Source organism: Lissotriton vulgaris, chromosome 5 (assembly GCF_964263255.1).
Source record: "Lissotriton vulgaris chromosome 5, aLisVul1.2, whole genome shotgun sequence".
Taxonomy (NCBI): Eukaryota; Metazoa; Chordata; class Amphibia; order Caudata; family Salamandridae; genus Lissotriton; species Lissotriton vulgaris.
Genome location: NC_141693.1, coordinates 711,673,465 through 711,696,594, shown reverse-complemented (window position 1 = coordinate 711,696,594; position 23,130 = coordinate 711,673,465). Strand labels below are relative to the sequence as shown.

The 23,130-nt window shown below is 47.0% G+C and overlaps 1 protein-coding gene across 6 annotated transcripts in view; it reads left to right on the top strand.

Moving 5' to 3' along the window:
- Positions 1-23,130, top strand: part of GBF1 (golgi brefeldin A resistant guanine nucleotide exchange factor 1) — a 2,509,897-nt gene that overhangs the window by 434,107 nt on the left and 2,052,660 nt on the right. For all 6 annotated transcript variants that reach the window (XM_086922141.1, XM_086922138.1, XM_086922142.1 and 3 more), the window contains exon 10: positions 15,226-15,470. In XM_086922141.1, the coding sequence (XP_086778267.1) occupies positions 15,226-15,470 (245 nt within the window). The remainder of the gene's footprint in view (positions 1-15,225; positions 15,471-23,130) is intronic.

Here is a 23,130-nt window from a genome sequence, read left to right as displayed (position 1 = left end):
CCGCCTAGTGTTGGGTCCGGATGATTGCACATTGTTGTCCTGGAAGAGTCTTCAAAGTATCACGAGATAGGTGGCTCCTCCCCCGGACTACAGTGCGCATGTGCATCCTCTCCATCCTCAGATTTTTTTTTTCCGCCGTTGGGTTCGGATGTACTTTTCTTTACTCAAGTTCGGAAACTTTGTAAAGGCCAAAAGGCCTTCGTGGTCATCGGTATTGTTTCGATCGGTGCCAAGTTCTTGTTCCAGTTTTCTTGAGCAGGACGTCGAAGAGAGCCGCGTGGCCTTTTCGACACCGGAGGCCTGATCGTCGATTGAACAGAGCCCGTTCAAACGATGCCCCCTCTGTAACTCTAAGTGCCCGCACATTGATGTACACCCGGTGTGCAACAAATGCTTATCACCGGAGCACGATGAGAACAACTGTCTAGCTTGTGCTCGATTCAGGTCGAAGAAGACGCTTAGACTCCGACGCGCAGCGAGGCAAACGATGTCGAAACCAGCGCCCGACCCGGTGAATATCTTCGAAGACGATGATGAGGTCGTCGAGACAGAGGATCCAGAACAGCAGTCGGATCCCTGTTCGGAGCATGACTCCAACTATTATGAAGAAGATTAAGACAACGTTGAATATGAAAACGTCGTCGAGGTAAAGGACGACGTATGTAGGAGAGGAGGGTCTGCTATCCTATGGTCACCCCAATTTTTGCTTTTTGCTTCACTGGTTTTCGACTTAATGTGGCTGTGGGACTGCTAATCAGACCCACAGCCTGCTGTTCTCTCTCTAAATTCACATACATGTACTATAGGTATATAACCCAATTGGAACTGGACTCCTTGTCAGCCCCTGTACCATGCACTATAGGTGCTCAGGCCATAGGTGCCACCAAGGCCTACCAGGGGCTGCAGCATAGCTTTTGCCACCCCTGGCTGGTTCTTAACTTGACACAACTGGCTGATCACTCAGCTGGGGCAAGTTGGTGTAATCACCCGTTGCTTAGATATAGTATACCTATATCTAAACCTATATCTGGACACATATAAACCTATAAGTCACTCCTATGGCAGGCCTTATTAATCCTGGAGGCAGAGTGCGTGGTTTAACGTGAGATGGTGCTCGAGCATGAGCTGAGCCTGTCTGCAGCTGTCTGGAACAACTCCCTCAGCTGTTCTGGGATAATGCCATACCATATACTATTAAGTGCATTATAATCCATCGCGGTTATATGTTAACTTTGGTTTGGCTTTATCAAAACATGTTGTGTAAGGTGTCATACGATTTGGAATACTATCCCCTAGACAGTCTTGTCCACAGGGATAGCATTCCACCCCTCTAGAGGGAGAAGACATGTTACTTTACTGAAACGCCTCAGCATCACAAAATGGACGATTCTGCCACAGACATGAGTCTGACCTCCGGCTGCTGACCAAAACTCAGCCGAGGAGGCCTGGACAAAGGCTTTCCGGTCGCTGGGAGGTGTCACACCACCCCAGACAGGAGATAGTGGATTGTAGCAGGCAGGTTTGAAAGAAACCAGACAGTGCCTGAGGAGCACAAGGCTTCCCCTTGCATAATCCGGTCAAACCGGTTCTGGGGCACACCAGCCCCAGTCCCAGCGCGACCCTGGACAAAGTAACCACCCCCTTCCTGGGTCCCACCCACAGGAGGGACCTAGCAGGTAATCCAGCCCCCTAGATTGGTATAAGAATGGGAGCAGTGCCAACGCACTCAGATTATCCTGACTTAAACTTATGAAATGAAACTCTGGACCCTTCGACATCCTACTCGACAATGTGAGAAGTTGGCCTGATATTCAGTGTTCACTATTCTAGTGATCACTATGTATCAGTCCAAACAACCCTTATGGTGATTGGTTGTAAGTCAACCTTATAGACCAGCTATCCTAGTAGCGTGGATACGAGCAGTCTTCGGGCTAAACTCTAGAGTGCGTGTTAAGCCAGCTGTTATACCATCACATATACCCCTTGAATACCAAGTGAAAGGACACCACACAAGTGTTATGAAAATAAAGTGTATTTATTTAGATCACAACAGCCCTGTACTCTTTATGAGGACAGGGTACTAAGCACACAACAAAACTCTTACGAAAATACTTTAAGTTGCACAATTTACACAAATGCCCGAGGGGCACGGAAAACCATATACTATGAAAGTGGAATGCGAAATTACTAGCAGGTAAGTACTGTACTAGTAGGCTTTGGAATCGCTAGGACTACGTTACTGAACCTTCAGATTACTAGCAGGAGGCCTAGGGGACTCGGGTGCAGAGTGTGCACTCTCAAGCGGGATGCGGGACAAAGTCTATGGGAGCTAGTAAAAGCAAAGTTAGTGTTCTCGGGCGAACCCGACTAGATAGGCTGAAAAACGAAAAGGATCTGGACCCTTGGATAGTGAGGCTATGCTGGGGCACCGAAATGCCGAAGTTACCTAGCCCAGGGGCTGCAGCTGCATAGGTCTGAAAAGACGTCGGGAATCCTCGTTGCAGTCTATGGAGCCTGAAGAAAGAAGTGGCTGGCAGGCGACCAGTGAAGATTGTTCGATGGATCCAAGCCTGGATCGAAGATGGATGACACCTGAAAGCAGAGGGGACCAAGTTCTTTAATCACTAGCCAGTGATTGTGTGGGCACCAGGATGGCACCGGGCAAAGTCACCTCGACCAGGTGAGTGGGCGACGCTGGGCTCTGCAGTCTCACGGACCAGGAGGCGTTGTCGGCGACCAGGATGGAGGTGCGAGCTGTCCCACGATGGTTGATGCTGTCTACGTCGCTGGACCCAGGATTGGGGCAACAAGTCTTGGCAAATTCAAGCCCACGCGGTGGACTCAAAATGGCGTCTGGAGTGGACCAGGAGGGTCCGGGGTGCTCCTCTTTTGGAAGGGAGCAAGAGCCAGTCTGGAGCAACCAGACCAGCAGTGGTGATGTCGGTCGTCGTCGGGAAGGCCACAAGCCAGCGGGCTAGTAGCCAGACAACGCGGTGAGCAGCCACAAAGCAGAAGGGCCCCACGCAGATCTCGTGGATGCCGGGGGGCTGGACTTCGGTGCAGGAGCTGCTCAGGGTCGGGGCTTCTCGGACCCCAAACCACACGCCAGAGGATCCCTCGGCGGTCGTGCTGGATAGAAGTCGTGCAGTTCTGATGATGTAAATGTAAATGTAAATGTGGGATACTTGTATAGCGCACAGTTACTCTACCCGAGTGTCCCGGCGCTGTAGACCGCTGGGGAACCCGTCCTGGTTTTCCCTGTGAGATGGTCCCTTTTCTGGGTATCTCCAGGGTGAAACCAGGCATCCCTGGCGTCTGTGGGGGGCCGTTGTAGAGATGAGGCAAGCTAATGCCCAGAGTTGCCGAGTGTGCTCCCCGGTCGGAGTAGGCACCGATGCGAGAATTATCAGTCCGCTGACCCTGGTCCAAGACCCTGCCGCGTCGGGAATCGAACCCTGGTCCCGGGCCGTTCTCTGCACTCGGGTCTGCCGCCTCTAACCAGTGAGCCACACCTCTCCATGATGGCCGGTGCCTCGAGGTCTCGTCGCTCCTACGGTTCTCAGCTTAGCTGTAGAGGTAGGTAGAGGTCAGAGGTGCCAGGGAAGCCGGGTCTCGTCAAGCTGGTCAGTCGGATTCCGGAGGAAGGACGTGCAGCAAACCGCAGAGTTCTTAGATGGTGCCTGCGGGTGCAGGGTGACTACTCCTTAGCCACAAGGGAGAAATCTTGAGAAGAAGTCGAGAGTTCCTTTCGTAGAAAGTAGTTTCTTGATTCAAAGAGGATCTAATTTGGAAGGGTCCCCGCTCCTGCCTTTATCCTAAAGAAAGGGGTGGGTACGCGACTAGGTCCTGCCCTAGGGGTGGGACCAGGAAGGGGGGTGGTTACACCCCTCTCCCATGCCGGACTTTCCCCAGCTCAGGGGCTGGTGTGCCCCTGGAACTGGTTCTAGCCGGCAGATGCGTAGTGAGCACCGGGGTGCCACTTGCAGTCACCTTCCTGTAAAGCCCTGCCTACCCAGGATACACAAAACCCTCTCTGGGATGGTGCTAGCACCGCCCCTGACAGGAAACCCTTTGTCCAAGCTCCCCTCGCTGGAAGGACTCCCAGCTGCAAGGGGTCAGACTCGTGTCTGTGGTGGCAGCATCCATTTTGTGATGCTGAGGCTTGAGTTAACTTTAACCGGGGTTCACAGTTACATACATGTCGTGTCCCTCTAGAAGGGTGGAATGCTAACCCCGTCGCCAGAATTGGCGAGGGGTTAGTATTCCAATTCGTATGACACCTTACTCGACATGTTTTGATAAAGCGATACCAAAGATAGCATTTAACCGCGAGGATTATAATGCACTTAAGAGAATATGGTATGCGTTATCATGGAACAGCTATTAAGACTTGGTTCCGCAAGCTGCAAACGGGCTCAGCTCATACCAGAGCACCATCTCACACGATTCCAAGCACTCTGCCTTCAGGATTGTCAAGGCCTGCCATAGGAGTGACTGATAGGAATCTGTGTGTCCATTTTAGGGTTAGATATAGGTATACTATATCTAAAGCAAAGGGTGATTACACCACCTTGCCCCAGCTGTCGTGCAGCCAGTTGTGTCAGATTTAGATGGCCATCCAGGGGTGGCATAATACATGCTTCAGTCCCTGGTAGGCCCTGGGTACCCCTATGCCCTGAGTTACAGGGTCTGATAAGGTGGCCCAGTCCCAATTGGATAATGCACCTAGGGTACATGTTGTAATTTAGTGAGAGAAAAGCTAAGCTGTGGGTCTGATTAGCAGGCCCACAGCCAGAGAAAGTCGTAAACCAGTGAAACAAAAGCAATAAATCTGGGTGATCATAGGATTGCAGACCCTACTCTCCTACAGCGTCGACTTCGGTGCTTGTGGCGTCGGAGGCGCGGTCTTCTGCCTCGACTCGATGTGGTCCTTTGAGGCGCTTTTGACTCTCGACTCGAGGCCTTTGACAAGCTGTGGCCTGTCGACCTGATGCTTTGGATCGAGAACCTTCCGAGACTTGAGTCCCTTGTTTTTGTCGCTGTCCATTGACGTCGACTTCTTCGGTTCGACGTGCTTGGTTTTAATGGCGGACTTCAGCGCACCGACATTCGGTTCGACACTCTTTACTTTTGACCCCGCAGGGTCGTCGACACCTGACTTCTTCGTCGACTCCGATGGGTTCGAGCTTTTCGACCCTAAGACTGTTTGCAGCACTTTCGGTTTCGTTATTGACTCGATGGCTTTCGGTTTCGTTTTGAGAAAAACTACTTTCTACAAAAGGAACTCTCGACTTCTTCTCAAGATTTCTCCCATGTGGCTAAGGACTAGTCACCCTGCACCCGCAGGCACCATCTAAGAACACTGCAGTTTGCTGCACGTCCTTCCTCCGGAATCCGACCGACCAGCATGACGAGACCTTGCTTTCCTGGCACCTCTGACCTCTACCTACCTCTACAGCTAAGCTGAGAATCGTAGGTGCGACGAGACCTCGAGGGACTGGCCATCATCAGAACTGCACGACTTCTATCCAGCACGACCGCCGAGGGATCCTCTGGTGAGTGCTTTGGGGTCCGAGAAGCCCAGACCCTGAGCAGCTCCAGCACCGAAGTCCAGCCCCCCAGCATCCACGAGATCTGCGTGGGGCCCTTCTGCTTTTTGGCTGCTCACCGCGTTGTCTGGCTACTAGCCCGCTGGCTTGTGGCCTTCCCGACGACGACCAACGACATCACCACTGCTGGTCTGGTTGCTCCAGACTGGCCCTTGCTCCCTTCCAAAAGAGGAGCACCCCGGACCCTCCTGGTCCACTCCAGACGCCATTTTAGGTCCACCACCTGGGCTTGAATTTGCCAAGACTTGTTGCCCCAATCCTGGGTCCAGCGACGTCGACAGCATCAACCATCGTGGGACAGCTCGCACCTCCATCCTGGTCGCTGACAACGCCTCCTGGTCCGTGAGACTGCAGAGCCCAGCGTCACCCACTCACCTGGTCGAGGTGACTCCATCCGGTGCCATCCTGGTGCCCATCTAATCACTGGCTAGTGATTCAGAACTTGGTCCCCTCTGCTTACAGGTGTCTTCCATCTTCGATCCAGGCTTGGATCCACCGAACAATCTTCACTGATTGCCTGCCAGCAACTTCTTCTTTCAGGCTCCATAGACTGCAACGACGATTCCCGACGTCTTTTCAGACCTATGCTGCCGCAGCCCCTGGGCTAGTTAACTTCGGCATTTCGGTGCCCCAGCATAGCCTCACTATCCAAGGGTCCAGATCCTTTTTCGTTTTCAGCCTAACTAGTCTGATTCGTCCGATATCCTTAACTTTGATTTTACTAGCCTCCATAGACTTTGTCCCGCATCCCGCGTGAGAGTGCACACTCTGCACCCGAGTCCCCTAGGCCTCCTACTAGTGATCTGAAGGTTCAGTAACGTAGTCCTAGCGATTCCAAAGCCTATTAGTCCAGTACTTACCTGCTAGTAATTTCGCATTCCACTTTTGTAGTATATGGTTTTTCGTGCCTATCGGGCATTTGTGTAAATTGTGCAACTTAATGTATTTTCTTAAGAGTTTTGTTGTGTGCTTAGTACCCTGTCCTCATAAAGAGTACAGGGCTGTTGTGATCTAAATAAATACACTGTTTATTTTCATAACACTTGTGTGGTGTCCTTTCACTTGGTGTTTAAGGGGTATATGTGATGGTATAACAGCTGGCTTAACACGCCCTCTAGAGTCTATCCTAAAGACTGCTCTTGTCCATGCTACTAGGATAGCTGGTCTATCGGTTGACTTACAACCAATCATCAATAAGGGTTGTTTGGACTGATACATAGTGATCACTAGAATAGTGAGCACTGCATATCAGGCCAACTTCTCACAGACGCACGGCCAAAAACTTATTGCCGAAAAGGCAAAGTCGGTCGGGCCTACATCGGCGCCGAAGAAGGTCAGTCTGTCTAAAGACACTATGCTACCGATAAAATTAGGACTACCACCGACGGCACGCCCCAAGGCGCTCGATCCAAAACCTGGGGTCGAAGCACCCAAAAAGGTGTCATTGGGAAAAAGGAGTCATCCTCTAGAGGAGGACTTTATGTACCAAGAGCCCTCATATGATGACCAGTCGAAGTTACATATAGACTCCGAATCTGGTAGACTTACTATTTATCAAAGGAAAATCGGGTCGGAAAATCCTTTGGAATCATACAAAATTCCACTCAAAAAGAAAAGGGATTCTGCAACATCACCTGTCCTTTTTGAGACTGTGAGGTACCATGGCTAGGACTCTTCTGCATATTCTCCCACACACACTACTGACAATATGAGGTATGATGATGATGAACAATATCATTACCCTACGGACACTGATCAGGATGACCAAACTCAAGCCTGGACAGACCCTACTGACCAGGGGGAATCACAGACTACTCCTGATACTCCCTCTTATCCTGTAAAAACTTCACCAACTGAAGATACAGCTGCGTTCAACGCTTTGATTGAAAGGGCAGCACTAAATCATGATGTGGACATGCATGCTGACCCAGTTGAAGAGGAATTCCTGTTTGGCACTTTCTCCACTTCAGAGAAATCTGTTAAAACTTTGCCAATGCTAAAAGGTGTCCTTAAACACGCAGGGGACATTTTCAAGGAAACCACTAGAGCAAGGGTTATTAACCCTAGAATTGAAAGGAAATACAGACCGGCGCCTGTGTACCCTACATATATTAAGGGACAGCTGCCGTTAGACTCTTTGGTGGTCTCAAATGCTCGTAAGCGCGCCAACTCACAAACTACGGGTGATGCTCCTCCTCCAGACAAAGAATCTGACGTACTAGAAGCTTCTGGGAAAAGGGTGGCTGCTTCAGCAGCTAATATCTGGAGGATTTCTAATACACAGGCCCTATTAGCCAGATATGATAGGGCACATTATGACACTCTAGAGCAACTGCTACAACATTTGCCTGAGGCCTACAAGAAGGGAGCCGAGATGCTAATCCAGGAGGGTAAACTCATATCCAACGCATCCATTAAGTGTGCTCTAGACGCAGCAGACACTGCAGCCAGGGCCATCAACACAAGAATCATGCTCAGGAGACATGCCTGGTTGCGCATCTCTAGATTCAAACCTGAGATTCAAACCACATTACTGACTCAGCCTGTAAACCCAGTTTTTTTATTTGGTCCTGATGTAGACACAATCTTAGAAAAGATTAAAAAGGACACAGAGACAGCCAAGTCTATGGGTGCCTTGCAGTCCCAACAGTTTAGAGGAGGTTCCTTTCGTCGCTCCAGTAACAGAGGAGCTACACAAGGCCAGGCATCAGAACAAATTCCATACAATAAAGGGAGCACGCACACCACCTACAATAAGAATAACAGAGGTGGCTACCTTGGCAACAGCAGCAAAGGCAGAGGACGAGGGAATAACAACACCAGATCCTCCGCCAATACTAAACAGTGACTCCTTGTCACTGCCCCTGGACCATGTAACACCGGTCGGGGGGCGAATGCAACAGTTCCTGCCAGTCTGGGAGAGCATTACCATAGACAGGTGGGTGAGACAACTTATTCAATACGGCTATTGTCTAGAACTAACTTCCACTCCACCCAACATACCCCCAAGACACCGTCCTATGCCCGCAGAGCACATAGACTTATTGCAGCAAGAAGTTGTCAGCATGCTGCAAAAAGGGGCCATAGAATTCGTCCCCATACAAGAACAGGGCACAGGGGTATACTCACTGTGCTTCTTAATCCCCAAAAAGGACGGGTCTCTCAGGCCAATATTGGATCTCAGGCCCCTAAACCAATACATCTTATCAGAACATTTTCACATGCTCACTCTACAACAGGTTCTGCCATTGCTCACTCAGTGAGACTTCCTCGCAACACTAGACATAAAAGACGCGTACTACCACATACCAATACATCCTGCACACAGGAAGTATTTCAGGTTTACCATACAAAATCGGCACTACCAGTTCAAGGTACTACCTTTCGGGGTGACAACAGCCCCCAGGGTGTTCACCAAGTGCCTAGCGACAGTAGCGACGCACCTGAGGAGAAACCATGTCCACGTCTACCCCTATCTGGACGACTGGCTCATCCAGGCAAAGTCAGTCCAGCAATGTGCCAGCCACATGTCTCGCACTATTCACCTCCTGTACAGCCTCAGATTCTCATTAAACTACGCAAAGTCTCATCTCCAACCCGCTCACGTACAACAGTACCTAGGAGCGACGATAGACACTATGGTAGCAATGGCACAGCCAAACTCAGCAAGAATCAACAGTATTCAGTTACTGATTCAGAAATTCAGACCCAAACACTCGCTCCCAGCACGGGTGTTTATGCATCTAATAGGCATGATGGACTCCTGCATCTTCATAGTCCCCCCACGGAAGACTACACATGCGTCCGCTTCAGGAGTGCCTAGCACTGCAGTGGAACCAGGCTCAAGGACAATTGAAAGACCTAGTGTTGGTGACCGGTCGCGCATACGACTCTCTGCATTGGTGGAACCCACAAAACCTTTGCAGGGGACGACCGCTCCAAGAGCCTGTACCACAAATAGTGCTGACGACGGACGCATCTCTCCTGGGATGGGGAGCGCATGTCCTCCATTACACAGTGCAGGGACTATGGACGACACAGCAGAAGAAGATGCATATCAACCTGCTGGAACTGATGGCAATCTTCATGGCAATGAAGGCGTTCAAGGTACATTTGTGCAACAAAGTCGTGTTGATCCGGACGGACAACATGACTGCCATGTACTACATACAAAAGCAGGGACGGACACACTCTCCACAGTTGTCACATCTAGCGCAAAGCATGTGGAAGTGGGCCATTCAGAGGAACATATTCCTCATGGCGGAACACCTCCCAGGCAGGGACAACCAGATGGCAGAACTGCTCAGCAGACACAGCCACCAGATGCACGAGTGTGAGATACATCCCTCAGTGCTGCAACCGTACTTCCAGCAGTGGGGCCAACCAGAGATAGACCTGTTCGCCACAAGGGAAAACGCAAAATGCCAAAGCTTCGCCCCCAGGTTTCCACATCCGCGGTCTCAGGGCAATGCGATATGGATGAACTGGTCAGGCAGGTTTGCGTACGCTTTTCTCCCAGCCCCGCTCATACCACTAGTGGCACGCAAACTACGACAACACTCAATGACACTCATCCTAGTTGCTCCAACGTGGGAAAGGCAACCGTGGTACACCACGTTCCTAGAACTTTCTGTGATGTCTCATCAAAGGCTGCAATTAACACCCAGTCTTTTAACGCAGAGCCATGGAGACATTCAGCACCCAGATCCGCAACAGTTGAACCTTGCGATCTGGCTCCTGAAGTCATAAAGTTTGGTTTCCTGAACTTGCCTCTTGCCTTTATGAATATTATCAAGGAGGCAAGAAGACCTACAACCAGAGCTTGCTATGCGGCGAAGTGGAAACGGTTTTTCATCTATTGTACCAATAATGACATAAATCCGCTAGATGCCTCTACTCAAAACATCATATATTACCTGTTACATTTACATAGATGCAATCTAGCCTACAGTTCCATACGTATACACTTAGCTGCGGTGGCGGCTTATCTTCAGAACAGGCAACACCTTTCACTCTTCAGAGTACCTGCTATTAAAGCTTTTATGGAGGGACTCAAACGAGTTTTTCCTCCAAGACACCCACCTTCACCTGTCTTGAACCTAAACGTGGTTCTAACCAGACTGATGGGACCACCTTTTGAACCTCTACACTCGTGTGAGATACAATTCCTAACGTGGAAGGTGGCTTTCTTAGTGGCGATTACATCACTTAGAAGGGTTAGTGAGCTATAAGCCCTAACTATTCAGGAGCCATTCATACAAATTCATGCAAATAGGGTAGTACTACGTATGAACCCTAAATTTATGCCAAAGGTGGTATCCCAGTTTCACATCAATCAAACTATCGAACTGCCAGTGTTCTTTCCAAATCCAGATTCAGTGGCAGAAAGAGCTCTACATACCCTGGACATTAAGAGCTCTCCTGTACTATATAGACAGAACAAAACCTTTCAGAAAAACTAAACTGTTTGTTGCCTTTTCACCACAGCACAAAGGCAACCCTATTTCAAAATCAGGTATAGCCAGATGGATTGTTAAGTGCATACAAATTTGTTATCAAAAAGCTAAAACGCACATTAACAGTTCCCCCAAGAGCGCATTCCACACACAAGTTAAGGGCATCCATGGCTTTCCTAGGAAACCTTCCTCTAGAAGACATATGTAGAGCAGCCACATGGACTACCATACATACATTTACCAAAGACTACTGCGTAGATGTACACTCCAAACAGCAAGCAGCTGTAGGACAGGCTGTTCTCAGGACTCTTTTTCAGGCTGCTGCAGCTGGCACGAGCAACCACCGCTAGGGGGGAGACTGCTATACATTCTATGCACAAATATGAATTCAGCAGCCCACATGCCTCGAACGGAATATGCTACTTACCAGTATGCATCTGTTCTTGGCATGTAGGGCTGCTGACATTCATATCGCCCTCCCTCCTCCCCGGTGCCTGTTGCAGCTGTAGCACTCAGAATTATTCTTAGCATGGACATCACTTACTGTATCATACTCCATCCCTGCCACAATGGCGTAAAACAATATGAGGATGGAGAGGATGCCCATGCGCACTCTAGTCCGGGGGAGGAGCCACCTATCTCGTGATACTTCGAAGACTCTTCCAGGACAACAATGTGCAATCATCCGGACCCAACACTAGGCGGCGATCTAGGCACAGATATGAATGTCAGCAGCCCTACATGCCAAGAACAGATGCATACTGGTAAGTAGCATATTCCTTCCACTGCATTGAAAGCATTTGCAAGCCTGTAACAGTCCTTTTCATTCAGCTTGCTTGTATTATTCAACCTGCCTTGAAAATTATCAAATACACTTACCTGTGCCAGGCTTGCTTGGTTTTAAGAAATAAAATAACTTAATAATATTTTGATGCAAACAAAATTGGTCTGAGTTTAGTCTTTGAGTTTGTGACATAATTTGCTGATTGAGTGGGTACAACAAATGCTTAACACTACCCTCTGATAAAGCCTTACTGCTCGCCCACACTACCACGAATAGAGAGTAAGGTGCTATCTACTTTTACTTCTGCCTACCTTTGGTGTTCCACTGGACTCTGTGCACACTACACCTTATTGTGGTATAGTATATACAGAGCCAGCTTCCTACACTGTAAACCTCCGTATTACACTTCATTATCATTAAAAATATATATATATATTAAATGCCTATCAGTGGCCTCTGGCCTCACGTCCTTGGTAGCGTTCTGCACCAGACTTTAGAGACAAATCTTGTTTTGCCTTTATCATAGGGAAAATAGAGGAAGATTACAAAGTACCATAGTTAAGTACTATAGTCCTGTCAAGTCATGTTCTCTTTAACCACTAGATGTATGAGAACTCGCTTCTTCACTAAATGAAACTGAATATCACCACCTGGCTAGAGTTTAAAATGGCCTGGGATTCTGCCTGAGTTGACAGGGTATTATTTAGCATAAGTGGGACCCCGACCACCTGATGATTTCCTTGATGTTCCGTACATGATGGTTCCACCTATTAATGTTGCGTGCATAATGTCTTTCCAAGCACACATCAGTTATTTCATGGATAGTGCAACTTTTGAACTCTTTAAAGGGATCCTGCACTAACAGTTTTTCAGGTAGTACCTGCAAACTGCTTTCTACTCCATTTTTACCCAGCTAGTGTCTCCTCCCTAATGCACCGATTGTGCCTTATTTTCCCAGTGCACCGCATGCTTTGAAGCGTGGCCTCGTGTAAATGACCATTTTTACTCCTCATTAGGGGAAAATAGTTTGTATGAATATGTAAACCTCAAGCCCCTCTTGAAACTGGCATTTTAGGGAAACTTCTCCCAATCATAAAGGTTTTCTTTATCCGTTTACTTAGACGTTTTTAAGATAACCTGAAATATGTGACAGAAGCCTTTTTTCCTTCCTAGTGGCAAGAAGAATATAAACACCACATTCAGTTCTCATGAAAATACAGTTGTTTTTTATACGTAGATTGGAACAGCAATACAAATCAACTTCTCATTGGAAAAATAAGTCAGATTCAGTAAATTCAGTAGGGAAGAAACTGTTTTGTACCATTATACTACATATTCATCCGACAAATTATTGTATTGTATCAGGTGCAGGTATAGTAGGTTGTTACCACAAAATGTAGATTGTCAGATACCAGGAGCGGCCTTCCTCTAGAGCAGCTGTATAAAAGTACTGTGTTACCTCAAGAACAGATGGACTTTTAAAGGAAATCAATACATGTAATTTTTTTCAGAACCATTGAATATCTTGAATTCTACGGTAATTCATTAAGTAACTTTGGATCGTTCACTTACAGAAAACTACCTCTACGAATAATTCTTTTACATCTTGGAAATATCAAGATTTGTGAGATGGTTATCTCACTAAGCATTCAGCTGATAGGTCCAGCATCACAAGTAGTAATGCTGTGTATTTTAATTACAGATTGTAGAAGTTGTTCCTTTTTCTTATAGTAAGCTTATTTGCATTTTGTTTTAACCCATTACAAGAATAAATGTACTAAAAAAAGAGCAAGTACAGTCATGATTTTTGGTATCCAAGACTCATCAATTTGCCTCGATTCTAATATTTGAGTGGGGTCAGAGTATATCTCATCAAGTATTTGGTGCCAATGTTCTATTATTATTACTACTATGACCATAGTAGGCTTGCTATTTTGCTCAAATCAATTGATGCATATGTGGGCAACCGCAATCTTGGCACACATGTCTCTAATAATCTGTATCCAGCAAGACCCACCTTTCACTTAGGGAGGCTTCATGCATTTTGTGCTCCCCGTGTCTTATATCTCCTTTTAAGTGATCACCATGCCAAGTTCAGTTAAGTTTTATATATCTAATAGCTTTTAGTTTGTGTGCCTTGTTCGATAATGACCATTGTGAAGAAAGAATAAGTTTGACTTGTTTAACCTCCAATATAACATCTGCTATCTTATGTCAGTATCTTTGCAATACTGCACTCCTCCATACTAAATGCAAGAAGTCTCTGCAACCTTTGTTACACCGCAGACAAGTAGGTAAGTATTTATTTTGTGTAGTGCATATGGTGTTGAGACTTTAGTTGTATCAGCTTAAACCATACTGCAATGGCAATCTCATTCTGGAACATAAAGGCCTCCTACCACTCCCCCTCTAGATTGCCCAAGTCATCCTCCAAATCACAACTTAGTTGCGAAAAAGCTTTGGGGCTGTGAATTATGAATGTTTTGTATTTTTTAGATATTCTTGTGGGTAAGGGGGCAGTGATTATTTACGCATCAAGTGGTCTGAATTCTAGGATGCCTATCACTGCGTTGAGAAGTGGTGCCAGAGCATGCCCAAGTTGAAGGTAGATGAAGAATGAGGCACCCACCTTATGGGGTGGGTGCCCTTAGATTAGGTCACCAGGTGTCGGCCTTTAGGGACTTGGCTTCACACTGCGCCATGACCTTTGTTTTGCCTAAGATGGAGTTGCTATGAAAAATCAACTTCCTTTGCATATGTGGTCTTTCCTATTACTTCCTCCTAGTTTGGAGAATTGCTTGTGTATCTATTTTGGAAGATTTTCATAGGATGAGTATTTCATGACTGAGAAGTAAGTTCCATACCTGTATTTGTGGTGCTTCATAATAGTGATCTTTGTTATCGATAAACTACCAACTCGGCTTTAATTTTTAAAGAGGAGTTTGGTTTCTGAAACTGTTGCTAGAACTGACGGAGGTGGCTGGAGTGATGCATTGTGATGGCTACACCTGTACTGTTCTTAAAGTGGAAAGCACCTATTTGTGAGCAGCAGTAATATATGTGAAAAAGTTCATTTTTTTTTATTTTTTTTTTTAGAGTTTTCTTTAAACCGGGATTAAACATTTTTTTTAAAGTATTCTTCAATACAGTTGAACCAGCAGAAATTCTTGTAATGGTAATAAGAATCCTCATAATTGCGAACTGCGTTTATGGATAATATACTTGTACCTATTGATTTTTTTATTTTTTTCTGAAATGTCTGGAGCCTAATTACATATTTACACTCATGATCTTGGTTTTCATTCAGATTCCTAACATGTTTGACCAGTCTACAGGTTCCATTGACATTCAACTAAGGTATTGTTACTATTTGTAGGTGGTGCGCCTTTCGTTGATGTTCTCTCCTCTGGAGCCAACTCGCCACTTTCTAATGAAGGTTCACAAACCACACCTTTTGCAATTAGTCCAGTCACAGACAGTGGAATGGAGCTAGATTCCCATACAAACTCGAAAGAGGATCTCACTGAAATGGGTTTTGGCAATTCGTTTGGAATTAACCCTGTTCTATCTCCATCCAGTGAATTCGGAGTGAGGGAACAGCATTATCAAACAGAACATCAGGTATGTCCAGTGTGCTTCTGAAACTGTGTCACATTTTCAAAGCTGTTATTTGTATGCTGGCTCCTTTCATGATATTGGATTGATTATTTTTATGCTGTGATAAGGGAGAAGTACAATTGGATCTGATTTGAAAAATGATGTAGTGTCAGTGTAATAGAGTATTGTAGATCCTCCAAAAAGTTTATGTAACCTGAAATTTATGTAATCTGGCTTGTTATTTTTCTGAAAGACTTCTAACCACAGATTCCCCACTTAGAACATTCCCTAGGTGTCCGACTGGAACTGGACAATCATGAGAAGTACCTCTGTGCACTGGTAGGTGGTGTTGGCGACTCTGTGTTTATATTGTCTGTGTCAGAAGGGATGTGCACCATGCCTATATACATGCCCCCTCCTAGCGCAGGGCGCTGACATGACATTCGTTCCTTTCTTTCTGTCCCAACAGCTCAGCTCCAAAGAGCTATCAAAGTCATTTTTTGACCAACGTTTTTCAGCTGTTTGAATCTTTTTTAAGCTTCTTTGTCCGTGTGCTAGAGACGTGTCTCCCACCAAACCCACGGTGTATAAATAGTGTAAGGAATGTCACAGACCGATGTCAGTCCCTGGCACACACTTGGTTTGCCTGTGGTGCCTGAGGTCAGGCCACAACCTTAAAGCCTGTCCTGACTGTAAGTCCATGAATCTGAAAGTGAATGGGTGTTGAAGTTCCTGGTGGTGTGGGAGAGGAACACTCTATGCTGATTTCTGTCCTGCTCTAAAGGGAAATCTCCGGCCATTTTCATTTTCAGGGCTGTACCCGAAGATGATAGTCATCACGCTCCAAGTCCTTGTCATCCAAACCAGAGTCAAAGAAGCAGAAGAAGATGAAGCATTAATCAGCTTTCCATAGAAGAGACTGTGCTTCTAGGACCGCCTCTACATCCACAGAGCCAGCGGCTGGGTCTGCTCCGCGCCCCAGAAGAGACCCTGCCAAACTGTTGGAGTTCTACCACACCATGCGCTGTATCTCAGGGCACACAGCATTCTCTGATGCGCTTCCGGCACCATGGGGCAGAGAGGTGCCCCTGCTGGGTAAATATCAGCGGGTTCACCCTTGATGCCAGAGGGTCCCTCTGAACCCACACCTGCATCCCAGCCGACACCGTCATGGGTGCCACCACCGTCCTCAGCCCGTTTCCCATCACTGGCCCGATCGGAGAGCTGATATCCATTTCTGACTCCGAGACAGCACTGCCCCAATGTCGACACTGGAGCAAGCCATCTGGCTCTTGTTTACCCATGGACTTGCCACCCAGTGGCACACACTTTTTAACTGGAGCGGGATGAGGAAGAGGTGTGTGGCCCCTTTGAGGATGACCCCTACAAGGAGGAAACTGGTATGAGAAGCTGAGTAATGGCAATGGCCTGTGCACCTCTCTATATTCTAACCTGATTACTTCACTGGGCCCTGCCATGGAGGGGGGTGCATCTTTTGTTACAGTGATGTGCAGGGTGGCAGATGTCCTTGACCTGCTGTTGCTATCTGTCGAAGTCAAGACCAGTGATTTGACTGAGGTGTTTTACTGGGGCAATCTCTGCGAAGCCCATTCTCCCCTTTAATGAGGCCCTTACCAATGTTCTCCTGGGGACCTAGGCCAGGTCTTTGACATGGGCTCTTGTGCACAGAGTGATTGTTCCACCCCTGGGGACCCAACTTTTCTCTCTCAGATTTCTACTCTGAGGGCCTGTTGGTGCAAGTCTCGACAGCCAAGGTCCGCCCAAGCACACTCCCTACCACCCCGCTGGAAAGGGAATACATGAGGTTGGAGACCTTTCGGAAGCAGATCTTCTCTTCAACCAGTTTGTCATTGTGGTTGGTGAACACCACATGTCTCGTGGGCTGATATTCCCAGGCCTTGTAATTTGTTTGTGCACCTACTGCCCGAAGAGGGCTGAGCCATTCTGACCCATGTGTGGATTAATGGTTGGGATGCAGCGAAGTTCGCTGTTAAGTGTGGTCTAGACACCTAGGAGTCGTTTGGCAGGGCCATGGTTTCTAAGGTAGAGCTCCGCCACTGCGCCTGGTTGATGTCCGCTGGGTTTTCAGGATATGTCCAATCATTTCTGATCGAAATGCCCTTCGACAGCTCCTACCTATTTGCCGACAAGGCGCTCAAGCGCTTCATGGAAAGTTGGATCACCGCCATGTCCCTGGGCCTCTTGTTGGGCATCCAGCAACAGCAGCATTCCTTTCACTTTTTCAGTGGCCGCGGTCGGAGTTTCCATGTTTCCGCAATATCAGTTTTACCCACCAGCCCAGTGAGCTTTTCAGTCCTTTTGTGACGGAGGCATGGATCCCATAAAGTACTTGGGGCCCAAACCAGGCTTACTCTCCAGTCCTCCGCCCCTTCAGCTGTGACAGCCTCCAAATCTCTTTAATGAGACCTCAACACAGCGTATCCATTCTGCTGACAGGATCAGACACCACCTGCCCCACCGGCAAGTGTTAACCTGCGACATGTGGCTGCTCCAAATTGTTCAGCTGGGTTTGGCCCTTTCATTTCTGGAACCCCCCACACTTGCCACCCTCTACAGAATGGCTGAAAAGCACAATCTGTTTTTGTTCCTTCAGGAGGTGCAGGTTCTGTTGGCCAAAGGAGCCATCAAGATAGTTCCAGCAACTGAGTTTGGATGTGGTTGTTATTCCCACTATTTTCTTGTGTTGAAAAAGGGTGGAGGCCTCCATCCTATTCTACGTCTTCAACCTCTAAATACCTTCATATGAAAGGAGAAGTTGAAGATGCTCACCTTGGCTCAGGTTCTATGTGCTCTGGATTCTAAGATTGGATGGCATTGTTGACAGCTCAGAGTGCTTTTCTCTTCATTCGCTTCATGCAGGCCCACAAACATTACTTGCGGTTCAGGGAAGGCCGCAAGCATTTCCAGTTAGTTAATTTTCGCTTCATTGGAGAGTACAGAGTTGCACACTGACCTCACAGCTGTGCTAACTCTTGAACGGTGCGACCAAAGTTGATAATCCAAGGTAACAAGCAACTTGTTCCATTAAGCTCGAAATTCTTGTAATAAGTTAGTGTGCAGCTTTCACAAAGTTACCACTCTGTTGCCTTCAATCTCATGTCCTCAACAGTTACACAAGGCTCACCTGAGACGCTTTCTGCCTTCCTATGGAGACATGCTAACAACTCCCAGGAAAGGGGACAATAGGAAACTGCACTGGGGAGAGTTGTTACCTCCTTCCTACAGTAAGCCACATGGATGTTGGCTCAAAAGGCGAGCTTCAAATCTGAGGCCGCCTTTGAAGAGCACATTGGGAACACTTGGGAGAGGGGCAGCCCCATTGTTTAGGCAGACTAGCTGGTGCCCTGAAAGGAGGAGGGAAACCTGTTATTAAACTGTGTAGCCCTCTAAGAAGCCACACCTCTGGTTTGGGCTAGGTTGCTCTGGCCACAGATTGATGGGTTCTGCCATGTTGGGAGTGGAAAGAATGATTCATCTTGGGATAACCAGAAGCCACACTTCACATCAAGTGGCCATCAGGAGGTAGAGACACTGGTTACCTTTTGGCTACCAACCACATCCTACCCTGGGGGCACTTTCTGAGCATAAATAGAGTACCTCTGGCACCCAAAACTCAGATCTTACCTGGACTGGAGGAGGACTGAAGAATAGCTACCCTGGTGCACTGTGGAACCGGCAAAGAGAGGTTGCCCAGGCATAGACTGCACCTGGTGGATAGCAAAGAAGATGGGATATGTCTGCAGTGTCCTGCTCAAATACACTTCCTCTCAAGGTTTCAGCCAAAGCAAAAAAAACTCCACGGGTCAGTTGGCTGATCTCTTCACAGCAAAGGGCCACGATTTCTGAGAAGACTTCTGGGGCAAGTTGGTAGCCCAGAATCTTCAGACTGCGACCAACCGCCGCTGGGGCGCGCCAAGGCCCACGACCTGACACGAAAAGTTGCACAGGAGTTCGCTGAGTCCAGGAGAGTTGTCTGAGTGCAGCAAGGTCACACAGAAGACGAGTTTTCGATCCGTGAAGATTTGGCTGTGACTGAGGTACCAAGTGACTAGTAGCCCCGTGATAACTGGACTTGTACCAGCACTAAGAAGATTTTGAGGGATCTCAACCCTGTCACCATGATCATCTCACTCACTTTGTGGACCTAAGAGTAGCAGCAGGAAGACCCCCGTTGACCGCAACGCATCCACAGCATCATTGAGCATCTTCAGCATACCTCATCCCTATCATAAGGACCACTTCCTTAGGAATCCATTGGACTGGCCAAAAGTGCCTGCAAATGCCTTGGGACTACTTCACCTGCTGAGATAACGGTTTCTGGAGACCTTGCTGGTCCCCCTGACTCACTCACTGCTGGAGTTGGTTGTCTAAAGACACTCTTAGTGACTGCATTAAAACTAGCCCAACTTTTTGGTGAAAAAGGTATAAAGTTTCAAATTTATTGAATTTGCCAGTGCTTGTTTGCGGTTAGTGAAATGATTTGATTTACTTTACCATGTAAATACTGTATCTCCAGAATCCTCAGGTGGATCTTTTTCTTTGCTGTGTCTAAAAATACAGCCTATTTTTATACATTTGTGACGGATCTCTTGAGTGTCTCGTTGATTAAGTCTTAAATTGTTTTGGTGCTGTTTAAATGCTTTACACTTGTTCCTTTGTGTAAGCCTTGCTGCTAAGAGCCGCAGCTATCCATACCTATTCAAAGCTGTCTGTACCTGTATGGCCATCCTCAAAGAGTCTTGCCTACCCGCTACACAGCCTGCTGTCGGTGAAAGTGGAGGTTGTTTATTTAATGCTGCCTACCATAACGCATTGACCCACTAAACCAAACAGTGCAAAACATTGTTTGCTACTTGTTTCATTTAGTAGCTCGGGTCTGGCTTACACATCATTTCATTTACATATGGCTACCATTTCAGCTTTACCTACGAAACAGGAAACACTTGTCGTTTTTTAGTGCTCCAGGTCATTAAAGCCTTTATGGAGGACTGAAAAAGATTTATGACTGAAAAGGATGAATCACAGCGCCCCCATAACACCCCCCCAGGTCCCCATGACTGCTGTCTGGAATGTAAACATAGCTTTAACATGACTCATGTGCCTCTCATTTGCCCCTCTTCACTCTTGCTCTCTCCAATTTCTATCTTGGATTTTTTTTTTTTTAGTTGCCATCTCTTCCCTCAGGCATATAAGTGAGAGCTAAGTTCTCATTTAGAAGAACCTTTTTTCCAGGTTCACAAGGACAAAGTAGACCTCAGAACTAACCCAATGTTTCTGCCCAGGATGATTTCTCCTTTACACCTCAACCAGACAATTGATCTCCCAGTGTTTTTCCCAAACCGGAACTCTGTAGCAGAGAGAGCTCTCTGTACACTGGTTATTAAAAGGGCCCTCTTGTACTACATATTCTGATAGAGAAATGTGCAGATTTCTTAACTTGGAATATTCCTCAGGCGTCAGACTGGATCTGGAGGTTTTTGAGCAGCACCCCTATGCACTTGTAGGTGGCGTTGTTCGGCATTATGTCTTTCTTGCTAAAAATGACATGCGCTGTAACTATATAGGCGCCATCCCAGCATGCTGACATCAGTTAATTCCTTTCCGCGCCAGATAGCACTGATCAAGTCTGAGCTACCCTCAGTCATTTTTTCACTGGCCTTTTCTCTTTGCACTTTTTGGGGAGACTTTTTATCGTTGTGTGAACGGATGTCTCCTAAGAATCAGTTTGTTTTTAAACATATGGTAGATGTCTATGACACAGCCACATTTAGAATAGTGTGTTTATGGTGCTTGGGTAGGGGACCACATGTGAGAAGTTGGGCTGATACATGCTGTTCACTAATTAATGTGGGCAGCCTGTACCAATCCAAACAACCCTTATGGTGATTTAAGAGGTCAAAGATAAGCTTAGAAAGCTATCCATGTCGTAGCTGTGGAGACCAGCCCGTAGGCTTCGTCTTGAAGGAATGTTAAGCAGCTTGTTTGACCAGAATGCAATCTTATAATATTGATGAAATGAAAGAAGAACCACACAGTAGTTATAAAAATATGCATTTATTAAAATAACACTTTAACAGTATGACACAGTATATTCTACACGAAGATACTCTGATTGCACACAATACTGTAGCACAGAAACAATCATAAGTAGCACTAATACACAGTGGGCTCCAGTGGGAGACCAATCCATATACTAAAATAGTGGTATAAGAACCACAACTCGAGTCAAGACAGTGTCTAGAGCAGAGGTCTTGAAACTTTTGAAGGTTGAGCCCCCCCAGCTGAATTTTTGTAAATGTCGGGCCCCCCCACCACCTGACAGAAATTTCTGGAATCTGGTACACTACATAATTGACCACCACCCGCATATCCCTGGCCATATCCGGCAAATAATGTTCAAAACAATTAGTGTTTCCTCCTTCTCCATGAATTCCCTCACTACCACTCACCAACAATGCACCTCATCTCTCTATAGCACCTTTCTGGCAAACATATAATTTTTTTATAGTGCTACTCATAGTTTCATCATACTCAGGGGCATATGTACAAGCCCCTATAGACACCACACCATCACTTTTTACGATGTTGTGGTGGCGATAGGGGCATTGCCGTATTTACAAGGCAGAGTTAAGACACTTAACTTGGCTTAACGCTGCCTTGTAAAGAAGACCCCCTTTCATGCTGTGCTTAGCGTGAAAGGGTGGGCAGTGGGTGTTGCGGTGGGTGTTCCACTGCAACAGGCACTGATTTTGATGTTGCGCCCTATTTACAAGGGCAGCGTAAAAGTGAGGCAGCATTAAAATTAAGAACTGGGAAAACCTGGTGAATGTCGGAGAAATGCATTATTTCTCCTCATTTTTCATTCATCCATGTGTGCTGCCTTGTGCAGCACACATGGAAAAAGCAAAATGCCTTGTATATGTACTCTTTAAAAAAAAATCCATTTTGTGATTTCTGTGTTTGCTGCATTAAGCAGCACACATGGAAGTGAGACACATGGCATTTAAAGATTGTTTATGTACAGGAAGGTCCCCCTCCTGAACATAAACAATATTTTTCCTGCACCCAGACACCCTTGAACTATGGTGCAATGGTGTCTGCGTTGGCACTACACTGCTAAGGGGAAACGCAAGGCTGCACCATATTGTTGTTCCGTTTCTGAAGTGGCGGAGAGAGGCTTTAACCCATGACTGCTAAACGCCTCACTCCGCAACTTCCTTGAACATATGCCCCTTAGTTCTTTGATCTGCATGGTACACCTTCTTTGTAGAAGGCACATTAACCCTCTGTGCTGTGAGGGTGGCAGGAGTGCTCATGTGAGTGCACAGTGAGGTATGCGACAGTGTGAGAGTAGGGTAAGTGGAGTGATGCATGGTGAGGTGACCATATGAATTTGGGTGTGCATGTTAGTGCAGAGTGGGTCTAATGAATGCATGGTTAGTGATGGGCTTGTTTAAGTGAGATTGCAGATTGAGCAGTGAGGGGGACAGGTGAGTGAAGTGTCACATGAGTGCAGGGTGGGTAGTGTGCGTGTGTGGCTGCAAGTTGAGGTACAGGGAAAACGTCGGAAGTGCATTGTGAGAACAGAGTGATCACTGAGTGCAGGGTGAATGGTGTGAGTGCATGGGGGTCAGTATGAGGG